At 42.1% G+C, this 15,729-nt stretch overlaps 1 protein-coding gene across 1 annotated transcript in view; it reads right to left on the minus strand.

The window, feature by feature from the left end:
* Positions 1 to 333: 333 nt before the first annotated feature.
* Positions 334 to 15,729, minus strand: part of LOC120977379 (adrenodoxin-like) — a 410,960-nt gene continuing 395,564 nt past the window's right edge. Inside the window, exon 4 of the mRNA XM_040405305.1 lies at positions 334 to 814. Within this exon, the coding sequence (XP_040261239.1) occupies positions 697 to 814 (118 nt within the window). The 3' untranslated portion in view covers positions 334 to 696. The remainder of the gene's footprint in view (positions 815 to 15,729) is intronic.

Consider the following 15,729-nt stretch of genomic DNA (forward strand, 5'->3'; position numbering starts at 1 on the left):
TTACTTAATGGCTGTGCCTAGTTTTGAATATCACTACTCAGGTGAATGGAACTTAGGTATACTACCAGCCACAGGTGCTATATGAAATGTAGGGAACTGTACCTGGTAAACAGTGAAAGGGAGGCAGTACTTGCCATGTAATGTGGCCCCTTCAACCACCACCCCTAAGTACTGGCCATCATTACTAAAGTCCTGGAAAACCCTTTAATTTAGATCCTTTAATTAGTAGTGTGCTGATGAACCCAGTGCAGCTCATGCCTCTTTACTGTATAGTACCATCTATTACCAAATATAATGCATTGTAAATACACATCTACAGATTTGTCGTACACATATGGGATAAGATACACGACTCAACAATGTCTTCAAAATAACAATGTCTATTGTCGTTCACATTAGCAATCTTTTACTATATGATCATTTCATTTACAATTACATAGTTATAATAACATCTACATTTTAAAAGCACATTTCAAATCTACTATTCTATAGTGTAGGGATTGGCCTTGTAGAATGCAGGACACTATCAAGGAGCGGCTTGAGTCCTTATCCAATCAGCCCTAACTAAATTTAAAATAATGGCATCAAATCGATTTTGCATTATCCAATCTCCTAGATTTAAATAAACAGCTCCTCATCCAATGACATGTACTGCATACAAATAGTTATGTGCTTTGTCAAATCTTTGCTCATTAGTTATTGTTTGCTCTGCTTTTCAACTTGGTCTTTTCTGGCATCAGATACATCTGTCGGCACTCGAACCGTCATTCTATCAATTGCTTTTTTCATGCAAACCTGACATCCAAGGCGTGACCTATAAAATAAGAAAGTTCTTTGTAGGAGCTTTATTATCAAGGTTAACACGAATCTCATTTCCCGATAGAATTTGCTACAGAAAAATTTAACAATGCAAACAAAGATCTCTATAGTGCTTCCAAGTGTGTACCTGCAGAGATGTATAGGTTTGAGGGATTTGGGCTGACACAAGAAAAATCCTGTGGCATCATTGAAATATTTATTTTAATTTAAAACTTTTAACCATTTTGTTTCTCCATCCATGTCATCCATACTGTATGAGAGTACAAGTATATTTTTTAATGGCACAATTTAACATTTCATATAATGTATTCAGAAAAGGTATATATATATATATATATATATATATAAATATATATGTGGCAGAATGGGAAAAAAAATAAACACTTGCCATTTTTTTGGGGTTCTAATTAATTCAGGTATTATTACTGATATTTGTTGGGGTTTGTTTTTTATGGCCTTCAATGTGCAGTAAAAATAATGTTACCTGTGTTCTGTAGGTCAGTATGATTACAAGGATAATATATATATATATATATATATATATATATATATATATACACACAGTACAGACCAAAAGTTTGGACACACCTTGTCATTCAAAGAGTTTTCTTTATTTTCATGACTATGAAAATTGTAGATTCACACTGAAGGCATCAAAACTATGAATTAACACATGTGGAATTATATTCATAGCAAACAAGTGTGAAACAACTGAAAATATGTCATATTCTAGGTTCTTCAAAGTAGCCACCTTTTGCTTTGATTACTGCTTTGCACGCTCTTGGCATTCTCTTGAAGAGCTTTTCCAGTCTTCAACAGTCCAATTTTGGTGAGCTCGTGCAAATTGTAGCCTCTTTTTCCTATTTTTAGTGGAGATGAGTGGTACCCGGTGGGGTCTTCTGCTGTTGTAGCCCATCCGCCTCAAGGTTGTGCGTGTTGTGGCTTCACAAATGCTTTGCTGCATACATCGGTTGTAACGAGTGGTTATTTCAGTCAACGTTGCTCTTCTATCAGCTTGAATCAGTCGGCCCATTCTCCTCTGACCTCTAGCATCCACAAGGCATTTTTGCCCACAGGACTGCCGCATACTTGATGTTTTTCCCTTTTCACAACATTCTTTGTAAACCCTAGAAATGGTTGTGCATGAAAATCCCAGTAACTGAGCAGATTATGAAATACTCAGACCGGCCCGTCTGGCACCAACAACCATGCCACGCTCAAAATTGCTTAAATCACCTTTCTTTCCCATTCTGACATTCAGTTTGGAGTTCAGGAGATTGTTTTGACCAGGACCACCCCCCTAAATGCATTGAAGCAACTGCCATGTGATTGGTTGACTAGATAATTGCATTAATGAGAAATAGAACAGGTGTTCCTAATAATTCTTTAGGTGAGTGTATATATATATATATATATATATATAGTACAGACCAAAAGTTTGGACACACCTTCTCATTCAAAGAGTTTTCTTTATGAAAATTGTAGATTCACACTGAAGGAATCAAAACTATGAATTAACACATGTGGAATTATATACATAACAAACAAGTGTGAAACAACTGAAAATATGTCATATTCTAGGTTCTTCAAAGTAGCCACCTTTTGCTTTGATTACTGCTTTGCACGCTCTTGGCATTCTCTTGAAGAGCTTCAAGAGGTAGTCCCCTGAAATGGTTTTTACTTCACAGGTGTGCCCTGTCAGGTTTAATAAGTGGGATTTCTTGCCTTATAAATGGGGTTGGGACCATCAGTTGCGTTGAGGAGAAGTCAGGTGGATACACAGCTGATAGTCCTACTGAATAGACTGTTAGAATTTGTATTATGGCAAGAAAAAAGCAGCTAAGTAAAAAAAAACGAGTGGCCATCATTACTTTAAGAAATGAAGGTCAGTCAGTCAGCCGAAAAATTGGGAAAACGTTGAAAGTAAGGGCTATTTGACCATGAAGGAGAGTGATGGGGTGCTGCGCCAAATGACCTGGCCTCCACAGTCACCGGACCTGAACCCAATCGAGATGGTTTGGGGTGAGCTGGACCGCAGAGTGAAGGCAAAAGGGCCAACAAGTGCTAAGCATCTCTGGGAACTCCTTCAAGACTGTTGGAAGACAATTTCAGGGGACTACCTATTGAAGCTCATCAAGAGAATGCCAAGAGTGTGCAAAGCAGTAATCAAAGCAAAAGGTGGCTACTTTGAAGAACCTAGAATATGACATATTTTCAGTTGTTTCACACTTGTTTGTTATGTAAATAATTCCACATGTGTTAATTCATAGTTTTGATGCCTTCATAGTCATGAAAATAAAGAAAACTCTTTGAATGAGAAGGTGTGTCCAAACTTTTGGTCTGTACTGTATATATATATATATATATATATATATATATATAATAAATGAAATCCGCAGAACATCCAGGTAGTGAACAAGTGAAAGAAGCTTTAATCACCAAGCATGCGACGTTTCAATCCTCTCAATGGGATTTTTCTCAAGCAGTGACATAGTGGGCAGTGCATAGTACATATTTAAACACATTGACATAATCAAACAATCAATGAGTAAAATACAATCATTTACAGTAATCTGTTAAAAAAAATCATGACAACGGCAGTGTTATCATTACAAAATAGCATTTCATGAAATTACATACAGTGTTACAGTGCAGGCAATACGGGTATTGCCTGCACTGTAACACTGTATGTAATTTCATGAAATGCTATTTTGTAATGATAACAATGCCGTTGTCATGATTTTTTTAACAGATTACTGTAAATGATTGTATTTTACTCATTGATTGTTTGATTATGTCAATGTGTTTAAATATGTACTATGCACTGCCCACTATGTCACTGCTTGAGAAAAATCCCATTGAGAGGATTGAAACGTCGCATGCTTGGTGATTAAAGCTTCTTTCACTTGTTCACTACCTGGATGTGCTGCGGATTTCATTTATTTTATATTATTTGGAGGTGGATCGCCGACTCAGCCGCTGGCACTCCGTCTGTACCTTTCAGACAGTGGTGCTGCCCACATTCCTTGATTTATATATATATATATATAAATAAATAAATAAATACAGTCATGGCCGTAAATGTTAGCACCCCTGAAATTTTTTCAAGAAAATGAAGTATTTCTCACAGAAAAGTATTGCAGTAACACATGTTTTGCTATACACATGTTTACTCCCTTTGTGTGTATTGGAACAAAACAAAAAAAGGAAGGAAAAAAAGTAAATTAGACATAATATCACACCAAACTCCAAAAATGGGCTGGACAAAATTATTGGCACCCTTAACTTAATATTTGGTTGCACACCCTTTGGAAAAAATAACTGAAATCAGTTGCTTCCTATAACCATCAATAAGCTTCTGACACATCTCACCCGGAATTTTGGACCACTCTTCCTTAGCAAACTGCTCCAGGTCTCTTATTGAAAGGGCGCCTTTTCCCAACAGCAATTTTAAGATCTCTCCACAGGTGTTCAATGGGATTTACATCTGGACTCATTGCTGGCCCCTTCAGAACTCTCCAGCGCTTTGTTGTCATCAATTTCTGGGTTCTTTTTGACGTATGTTTGGGGTCCTTGTCCTGCTGGAAGACCCAAGATCTCGGACGCAAACCCAGCTTTCTGACACTGGGCTCAACAGTGCGACCCAAAATCCGTTGGTAATCCTCAGATTTCAGGATGCCTTGCACACATTCAAGGTGCCCAGTGCCAGAGGCAGCAAAACAACCCCAAAACATCAATGAACCTCCACCATATTTCACTGTAGGTACTGTGTTCTTTTCATTGTAGACCTCATTCCGTTTTTGGTAAACAGTAGAATGATGTGCTTTACCAAAAAGCTCTATCTTGGTCTCATCTGTCCACAAGACGTTTTCCCAGAAGGATTTTGGCTTACTCAAGTTCATTTTTGCAAAATGTAGTCTTGCTTTTTTATGTCTCTGTGTCAGCAGTTGGGTCCTCCTGGGTCTCCTGCTATAGCGTTTCATTTCATTTAAATGTCGACGGATAGTTCATGCTGACACTGATGCTCCCTGAGCCTGCAGGACAGCTTGAATATCTTTGGAACTTGTTTGGGGCTGCTTATCCACCATCCGGACTACCCTGCGTTGACATCTTTCATAAATTTTTCTCTTCCATCCACACCCACGGAGATTAGCCACGGTGACAACTTGCAAACTTCTTGATAATGTTGCGCACTCTGGACAAAGGCAAATCTAGATCTCTGGAGATGGACTTGTAACCTTGATATTGTTGATATTTTCCCACAATTTTGGTTCTCAAGTCCTCAGACAGTTCTCTTCTCCTCTTTCTGTTGTCCATGCTTAGTGTGGCGCACACAGACACACAATGCAAAGACTGAGTGAACTTCTCTCCTTTTTATCTGCTTTCATGTGTGATTTTTATATTGCCCACACCTGTTACTTGCCCCAGATGAGTTTAAAGGAGCATCACATGCTTGAAATAATCTTATTTATCCACAATTTTGAAAGGGTGCCAATAATTTTGTCCAGAGCATTTTTGGAGTTTGGTGTGACATTATGTCCAATTTGCTTTTTTTCTTCCCTTTTTAGTTTTCCCCCCAATACACACAAAGGGAATAAATATGTGTATAGCAAAACATGTGTTACTGCAATACTTTTCTGTGAGAAATACTTAATTTTCTTGAAAAATTTCAGGGGTGCCAACATTTACGGCCATGACTGTATATATATGAAAAAGGAAATTCCACGGCACTTCCCAAAAATAGATACGTGTTTATTTCACCAGATGCAACGTTTCGGTTCTCTCTTGGTTCCAAAGGGAGAACCGAAACGTTGCATCTGGTGAAATAAACACGTATCTATTTTTGGGAAGTGCCGTGGAATTTTCTTTTTCATTTATGGTTTGACGGGAGGATCACTGCCACAGCTGCTGGCACCCCTTTTTTCCTACTTTGTTCTACTATTGTTTGCAGTGCTGCCCAGCCGCTTTGACTTATATACAGTATATATATATATATATATATATATATATATATATGTATGATGTAGGGGTCAGCTCAATAGTAGTAGGCACAGCAGTCAGAGACAGTGACACAATGGCACAGTTCACACAGGGGTTTGCCTGTTTTCTTTATTCTCATCCACAAACAAAATATAAGGCCTTTACATTCAGGCAAAGATACAAAAATAAATTCCTGCTCGACTGAGCACTAGCTAAACATAAAGTCACCCTTTCTATACGGGCAGCCTACTACCAGCCACACGACACAATTCAAAATAAACTCAGTGTCCTTTTTGTTGTTTGCACAGACTTCAGCAGCAATGGTGAAAGCCAGTCAGTTCAACCAGTCCCCACCCAGACATGCTCATAGTGCAAACCTTTATAGCCCAGAAATGAGCTGAGCTCCATCACCTGGCTGAGAGCTCTATATGAAACCTGTTCTGGACAGGAAGGGAATGAGGAGCCCCACTACCAACCTGCATCCTCATTCCATTAAAATCCAGGCCCGACAACACAATTTACCAAAGTCATCAGCAAACTATGCTTTGCTAAAGCAGACCATCTTTTCCTGGATTTCTGATATCTCATCCAGGTTTCCTAGTTGAGATATCCACCTCCTGTAGCATAGTACATGGTATATGAAAGAAACCTAGGGGAAATATAACGATTCTCTACTACTTTTCCAGTCACTCTCTCACAATGTGTATATATATATATATATATATATACAGCAAACAAAAAACTTATGGTAGCACACCATTACACATACAAACAATAGAAATAGGGATTAGGGATTCTGGATTAAAGTGGTACTATACCTGCTATACACGAAAAATAGAAGCTCTCTGTGCTGTGACACAGTGAGAGGTTTGGTCTGGGAAAACAGGTATTTTCCGCCCAGCATGTGCTGTTGGGCTGATTTTCAGCCAGGTGAGGTCAAATACCAGATTTTAAATGCCAGTCTGGGTTTTGGCAGCACCTGGCTGTCCTTAAATAGGCAGCTGGGCTCAGAAGCCATGTCTCTGTGTTGTGATCTGGGAACCTTGTGTCTGGATGAAGGCTTGCTACCTGTTTGGCGTGAAAACAGGTTGGTGCTGCTATCAGCAAGGACTCTTTGAGGCAGAATTGCCACATGGTGTGAAATATCACCAACACTGCAAGGTGACTTTTTGTTTGAATATGACTGCTTGTTTTATCACTTGCCTAAAGTGTGAATGAAACACTGAACTGTTTCATCCAAAGAACTTGTTTTTGCCTCTATACTGCGTCCGCTAATCCTGTCTACAAGAGTGAGTCCCCACAATTGATGGAGGATGCGTGAATGAGCAGTGAGGCTGGCATGAAAGCTGATATTATTGGTTTCTGCATTTTTCAGGCAAGGTTGTATGATCTATTCCACCAACACGTTCTCGAGGGTCACCTGGGGCTGCAGAAAACTCAGGATCGTATTCTGCAGCGGTTTTACTGGCCCAGCATATTCAAAGAAGTAGAAGAGTTTTGTAAGTCTTGCCCGAACTGCCAGATAACTAGCGCCCAGCCACATTTCCGTAGTCCACTAGTACCTCTCCCGATTATCAAAGTACCGTTTCACCGAATAGCTATGGACCTCATAGGCCCAGTACCAAAGTCCGCCAGAGGGCATTAACACATCTTAGGCATTCTAGACTACGCGGAGGCGGTGCCACTGCAACATACTTTGGCCAAACTTGTAGCTAAGGAGTTAATGGAGATGTTTTCCTGAGTAGGACTATCTAAAGAGGTTCTAACCAACCAAGGGACCCCTTTTATATTCAAGGTGATGAGGGAACTCTGTAAGTTGCTGCACATAAAACAACTACGGACGTCCGTTTACCATACGCAAACGGACGATCTAGTAGGACGGTTTAACCAAACATTAAAAAATATGTTGAAAAAGGTAGTGTCTAAAGATGGGAAGGACTGGGACCTCTTTCTGCCCTATCTCATGTTTGCAGTGCGAGAGGTCTTCGAGGCCTCTACTGGGTTCTCACCCTTCGAACTGCTATATGGCAGACACCCTCGCGGTCTCTTGGACGTGGCCAAAGAGGCATGGGAACAACAACCCACTCCACATAAAAGTGTCTTTGAGTACGTTACCCAGATGCAAGGACGTATAGAGACAGTGTTGACTCTTGTTAGGGAGCATATGGAGGCAGCTCAGTGAGCCCATAGTCGGGTCTATAATCATCAGGCTCGGGTCCGGATCTTAACACGGGTGATCGGGTTTTGGTTCTGGTGCCGACCTTGGACAGTAAGTTACTGATTAGGTGGCAGGGGCCCTACAAGGCAAAAACCGGAGCAGGTTTACCATGTGAATTTACTCAAACCGTGGAGAGATAGAGAGACCTGTACAGAAGACAGCCTGCGGCCGGGTTTTCTAGGAGAAGATGTACCGACCCCTCTGTCTGATGCAAGAGAGGCAGTTGCCACAGTAAAAATTGCTGACAGCCTCTCCTCTAAACAGACTCAGGAGGCCAGGGAGTTCATTAGTTGGAAAACGGATGTGTTCTCGGACCTCCCTGGACGCACTTCCGTAATCCAGCATCACATTGTCACTGAGCCTCAGGCAAAAGTCCGATTAAAACCATACCTGGTGCCCGAGACTCGGCGTCAAGCCATATCGGAGAGGTGCAGCTAATGTTGCAGCTAGACGTCATTGAGGAGTCAAAAAGTGAGTGGGCCAGTCCTAGGACAAGCCCAGTATTTTTCTGTTTTGGACCTTATCAAAGGGTACTGGCAGGTGCCCTTAACGGAGGCTGCCAAAGAGAAAACTGTCTTCATCACGCTTGTATCAATATAAGATCTTTCACTTTGGTCTGCATGGCGCTCCCGCCACTTTTCAGCGACTAATAGACATTGTGCTTCGTCCACATCATTGGTACGCTTCGGCTTATCTGGACGATAGTACCGACTGGGAAAGTCACCTACCCAAAGTGCAGGCTGTAGTGGACTCCCTTCGGAAAGCTGGCCTAACCGCTAACCCAAAAAAATGTGCGATAGGGTTAGAAGAGCCTAAATACCTGGGGTATGTCATTGGGAGCAGAGTCATCAAACCTCAAGTGAACAAGATTGGGGCGATACGGAATTGGCCCCGACTTGAAACCACTAGGCAAATAAAGTCATTCCTGGGAATGGTGGGCTATTACATGAGGTTTGTTCCCCACTTTGTTATGGTGGCCGCGCCATTGACAGGGCTCTTGAAGGGACAAAAATCAGTGATGATTCGCTGGGATGATCGGGTGGAAGAGGCTTTCTCCGCTTTGAAGTCGGCCCTGTGCGGGTCCCCGGTTTTGGTGACGCCCGACTTCAAAAGGGAGTTTATAGTTCAGACCGATGCCTCTGAAGTAGGACTCAGTGCTGTACTGAGGAGCATCCCGTTGTCTTCCTCAGCCGTAAGCTCACCCCAGCCGAGACCTGGTATACAGTTGCAAGAAAAAGTATGTGAACCCTTTGGAATGATATGGATTTCTGCACAAATTGGTCATAAAATGTAATCTGATCTTCATCTAAATCACAACAATAGACAATCACAGTCTGCTTAAACTAATAACACACAAAGAATTAAATGTTTCCATGTTTTTATTGAACACACCATGTAAACATTCACAGTGCAGGTGGAAAAAGTATGTGAACCCTTGGATTTAATAACTGGTTGAACCTCCTTTGGCAGCAATAACTTCAACCAAACGTTTCCTGTAGTTGCAGATCAGACATGCACAATGGTCAGGAGTAATTCTTGACCATTCCTCTTTACAGAACTGTTTCAGTTCAGCAATATTCTTGGGATGTCTGGTGTGAATCGCTTTCTTGAGGTCATGCCACAGCATCTCAATCGGGTTGAGGTCAGGACTCTGACGGGGCCACTCCAGAAGGCATATTTTCTTCTGTTTAAGCCATTCTGTTGTTGATTTACTTCTATGCTTTGGGTTGTTGTCCTGTTGCAACACCCATCTTCTGTTGAGCTTCAGCTGGTGGACAGATGGCCTTAAGTTCTCCTGCAAAATGTCTTGATAAACTTGGGAATTCATTTTTCCTTCAATGATAGCAATCCGTCCAGGCCCTGATGCAGCAAAGCAGCCCCAAACCATGAGGCCCCCACCACCATACTTCACAGTTGGGATGAGGTTTTGATGTTGGTGTGCTGTGCCTCTTTTTCTCCACACATAGTGTTGTGTGTTTCTTCCAAACAACTCAACTTTGGTTTCATCTGTCCACAGAATATTTTGCCAGTACTGCTGTGGAACATCCAGGTGCTCTTGTGCAAACTGTAAACGTGCAGCAATGTTTTTTTGGATAGCAGTGGCTTCCTCTGTGGTATCCTCCCATGAAATCCATTCTTGTTTAGTGTTTTACGTATCGTAGATTCGCTAACAGGGATGTTAGCATATGCCAGAGACTTTTGTAAGTCATTAGCTGACATTCTAGGATTCTTCTTCACCTCATTGAGCAGTCTGTGCTTGGCTCTTGCAGTCATCTTTACAGGACGGCCACTCCTGGGGAGAGTAGCAGCACTGCTGAACTTTCTCCATTTATAGACAATTTGTCTTACTGTGGACTGATGAATAGCAAGGCTTTTGGAGATACTTTTATAACCCTTTCCAGCTTTATGCTAGTCAAAAATTATCTTAATCGTAGGTCTTCTGAGAGCTCTTTTGTGTGAGGCATCATTCACATCAGGCACTGATTCTTGTGAAAAGCAAACCCAGAACTGGTGTGTGTTTTTTATAGGGCAGGGCAGCTGTAACCAACACCTCCAATCTCATCTCATTGATTGGACTCCGGTTGGCTGACACCTCACTCCAATTAGCTCTTGGAGATGTCATTAGTCTATGGGTTCACATACTTTTTCCACCTGCACTGTGAATGTTTACATGGTGTGTTCAATAAAAACATAGTAACATTTAATTCTTTGTGTGTTATTAGTTTAGGAAGACTGTGATTGTCTATTGTTGTGACTTAGATGAAGATCAGATCACATTTTATGACCAATTTGTGCAGAAATCCATATAATTTCAAAGGGTTCACATACTTTTTCTTGCAACTGTTGTATAGTGGAGAGAGAGTGTCTGCCAAGTGGACACTAGAATCTCTCCGCTATTATTTATTGGGGAGAAAATTCTGCCTGGTGACTGCCCATTCCCCTCTCAAGTGGATGAGCCAGGCCGAGGACAGAAATGCCTGGGTCACCCGATGGTTTCTCTCCCTACAAAACTTAGCGTTTTTCGTGGAACACAGGGCAGGCCGGTGACAGGGAAATGAGGATGCCCTGTCCCGGGTACACTGTTTGGCGTGTGTTCACCCTCTCAGGGTTGAACAAAGGGGGGGGGGGGGTATGTGACACAGTGAGAGGTTTGGTCTGGGAAAACAGGTATTTTCCTCCCAGCATGTGCTGCTCTGGGTTTTGGCAGCACCTGGCTGTCCTTAAATAGGCAGCTGGGCTCAGAAGCCATGTCTCTGTGTTGTGATCTGGGAACCTTGTGTCTGGATGAAGGCTTGCTACCCGTTTGGCGTGAAAACAGGTTGGTGCTCCTATCAGCAAGGACTCTTTGAGGCAGAATTGCTGCATGGTGTGAATTACCACTAACACTGCAAGGTGACTTTTTGTTTGAATATGACTACTTGTTTTGTCATTTGCCTAAAGTGTAAATAAAACACTGAACTGTTTGATCCAAAGAACTTGTTGTTGCCTCTATACTGCGTCTGCTAATCCTGTCTACCAGAGTGAGTCCCCACAGTCCACATTTTTGACCAAATGTGTGTCTGGATTTATGGATGTGCACGTCTAAATTTTATTATATATATATACACTCACCTAAAGAATTATTAGGAACACCATACTAATATGGTGTTGGACCCCCTTTTGCCTTCAGAACTGCCTTAATTCTATGTGGCATTTATTTAACAAGGTGCTGATAGCATTCTTTAGAAATGTTGGCCCATATTGATAGGATAGCATCTTGCAGTTGATGGAGATTTGAGGGATGCACATCCAGGGCACGAAGCTCCCGTTCCACCACATCCCAAAGATGCTCTATTGGGTTGTGATCTGGTGACTGTGGGGGCCATTTTAGTACAGTGAACTCATTGTCATGTTCAAGAAACCAATTTGAAATGATTTGAGCTTTGCGACATGGTGCATTATCCTGCTGGAAGTAGCCATCAGAGGATGGATACATGTTCTCATTCTGTTTACGCCAAATTCGGACTCTACCATTTGAATGTCTCAACAGAAATCGAGACTCATCAGACCAGGCAACATTTTTCCAGTCTTCAACAGTCCAATTTTGGTGAGCTCGTGCAAATTGTAGCCTCTTTTTCCTATTTTTAGTGGAGATGAGTGGTACCCGGTGGGGTCTTCTGCTGTTGTAGCCCATCCGCCTCAAGGTTGTGCGTGTTGTGGCTTCACAAATGCTTTGCTGCATACATCGGTTGTAACGAGTGGTTATTTCAGTCAACGTTGCTCTTCTATCAGCTTGAATCAGTCGGCCCATTCTCCTCTGACCTCTAGCATCCACAAGGCATTTTTGCCCACAGGACTGCCGCATACTTGATGTTTTTCCCTTTTCACAACATTCTTTGTAAACCCTAGAAATGGTTGTGCATGAAAATCCCAGTAACTGAGCAGATTATGAAATACTCAGACCGGCCCGTCTGGCACCAACAACCATGCCACGCTCAAAATTGCTTAAATCACCTTTCTTTCCCATTCTGACATTCAGTTTGGAGTTCAGGAGATTGTTTTGACCAGGACCACCCCCCTAAATGCATTGAAGCAACTGCCATGTGATTGGTTGACTAGATAATTGCATTAATGAGAAATAGAACAGGTGTTCCTAATAATTCTTTAGGTGAGTGTATATATATATATATATATATATATATAGTACAGACCAAAAGTTTGGACACACCTTCTCATTCAAAGAGTTTTCTTTATGAAAATTGTAGATTCACACTGAAGGAATCAAAACTATGAATTAACACATGTGGAATTATATACATAACAAACAAGTGTGAAACAACTGAAAATATGTCATATTCTAGGTTCTTCAAAGTAGCCACCTTTTGCTTTGATTACTGCTTTGCACGCTCTTGGCATTCTCTTGAAGAGCTTCAAGAGGTAGTCCCCTGAAATGGTTTTCACTTCACAGGTGTGCCCTGTCAGGTTTAATAAGTGGGATTTCTTCCCTTATAAATGGGGTTGGGACCATCAGTTGCGTTGAGGAGAAGTCAGGTGGATACACAGCTAATAGTCCTACTGAATAGACTGTTAGAATTTGTATTATGGCAAGAGAAAAGCAGCTAAGTAAAGAAAAACGAGTGGCCATCATTACTTTAAGAAATGAAGGTCAGTCAGTCAGCCGAAAGATTGGGAAAACTTTGAAAGTAATGGCTATTTGACCATGAAGGAGAGTGATGGGGTGCTGCGCCAGATGACCTGGCCTCCACAGTCACCACCCCTGAACCCAATCGAGATGGTTTGGGGTGAGCTGGACCGCAGAGTGAAGGCAAAAGGGCCAACAAGTGCTAAGCATCTCTGGGAACTCCTTCAAGACTGTTGGAAGACCATTTCAGGGGACTACCTCTTGAAGCTCATCAAGAGAATGCCAAGAGTGTGCAAAGCAGTAATCAAAGCAAAAGGTGGCTACTTTGAAGAACCTAGAATATGACATATTTTCAGTTGTTTCACACTTGTTTGTTATGTATATAATTCCACATGTGTTAATTCATAGTTTTGATGCCTTCATAGTCATGAAAATAAAGAAAACTCTTTGAATGAGAAGGTGTGTCCAAACTTTTGGTCTGTACTGTATATGCACATTTATTAAGACCGGCGTTTTAGACACCGGACTCAATAAGGCCGTGGCTGGCAGTGGATCCACCGAAGTTATATACAGGTACAGGCCTCTCCATAACATAGCGGATCCACTGCCGCTTCTAAATACACTGCTCAAAAAAATAAAGGGAACACAAAAATAACACATCCTAGATCTGAATTAGTTAAATATTGTTCTGAAATACTTTGTTCTTTACATAGTTGAATGTGCTGACAACAAAATCACACAAAAATTAAAAAATGGAAATCAAATTTTTCAACCCATGGAGGTCTGGATTTGGAGTCACACTCAAAATTAAAGTGGAAAAACACACTACAGGCTGATCCAACTTTGATGTAATGTCCTTAAAACAAGTCAAAATGAGGCTCAGTAGTGTGTGTGGCCTCCACGTGCCTGTATGACCTCCCTACAACGCCTGTACATGCTCCTGATGAGGTGGCGGACGGTCTCCTGAGGGATCTCCTCCCAGACCTGGACTAAAGCATCTGCCAACTCCTGGACAGTCTGTGGTGCAACGTGACGTTGGTGGATAGAGCGAGACATGATGTCCCAGATGTGCTCAATTGGATTCAGGTCTGGGGAACGGGCGGGCCAGTCCATAGAATCAATGCCTTTGTATTGCAGGAACTGCTGACACACTCCAGCCACATGAGGTCTAGCATTGTCTTGCATTAGGAGGAACCCAGGGCCAACCGCACCAGCATATGGTCTCACAAGGGGTTTGAGAATCTCATCTTGGTACCTAATGGCAGTCAGGCTACCTCTGGCGAGCACATGGAGGGCTGTGCGGCCCTCCAAAGAAATGCCACCCCACACCATTACTGACCCAATGCCAAACCGGTCATGCTGGAGGATGTTGCAGGCAGCAGAACGTTCTCCACGGTGTCTCAAGACTCTGTCACGTCTGTCACATGTGCTCAGTGTGAACCTGCTTTCATCTGTGAAGAGCACAGGGCGCCAGTGGCGAATTTGCCAATCTTGGTGTTCTCTGGTAAATGCCAAACGTCCTGCACGGTGTTGGGCTGTAAGCACAACCCCCACCTGTGGACGTCGGGCCCTCATATCACCCTCATGGAGTCTGTTTCTGACCGTTTGAGCAGACACATGCACATTTGTGGCCTGCTGGAGGTCATTTTGCAGGGCTCTGGCAGTGCTCCTCCTGTTCCTCCTTGCACAAAGGCGGAGGTAGCGGTCCTGCTGCTGGGTTGTTGCCCTCCTACGGCCTCCTCAACGTCTCCTGATGTACTGGCCTGTCTCCTGGTAGCTCCTCCATGCTCTGGACACTACACTGACAGACACAGCTCGCATTGATGTGCCATCCTGGATAAGCTGCACTACCTGAGCCACTTGTGTGGGTTGTAGACTCCGTCTCATGCTACCACTAGAGTGAAAGCACCGCCAGCATTCAAAAGTGACCAAAACATCAGCCAGGAAGCATAGGAACTGAGAAGTGGTCTGTGGTCAACACCTGCAGAACCACTCCTTTATTGGGGGTGTCTTGCTAATTGCCTATAATTTCCACCTGTTGTCTATTCCATTTGCACAACAGCATGTGAAATTGATTGTCACTCAGTGTTGCTTCCTAAGTGGACAGTTTGATTTCACAGAAGTGTGATTGACTCGGAGTTACATTGTGTTGTTTAAGTGTTCCCTTTATTTTTTTGAGCAGTGTAGAAGCCAGTTTCCTTGCTGTCTTACATTTAGACCATTTTCTGCACTTATACACTTAAAACAGACATAGAAAATGGTAAATGAGACTTTTTTAGACCTGGCGTGAGTGAGGAAAAATCACAGATTATGGCACTAAGGACCTTTGCGTCGCAATCTGCGCCAGAAATACTATAGGCATATTTCTGTTTAATAAATGACCCCCATACAATTTGTTATGCTATACTACTTTTAAAAACTGAAAAACCTTTATTCTGAAAGCCATAACTTTTAGATTTTTTTCATCTACAGCTGTGAGGACTTGTTTTTTACAGCATTTATATTGTTTATTTTTTATTGTTTTTTTTAGATGATAAATAGCTGTTTAAAGGAGATGGTGCTCCATGCGAGCGCTGCTTCCTGTTCATTA

The sequence above is a fragment of the Bufo bufo genome, chromosome 8, assembly GCF_905171765.1.
Source record: "Bufo bufo chromosome 8, aBufBuf1.1, whole genome shotgun sequence".
Classification (NCBI taxonomy): domain Eukaryota; kingdom Metazoa; phylum Chordata; class Amphibia; order Anura; family Bufonidae; genus Bufo; species Bufo bufo.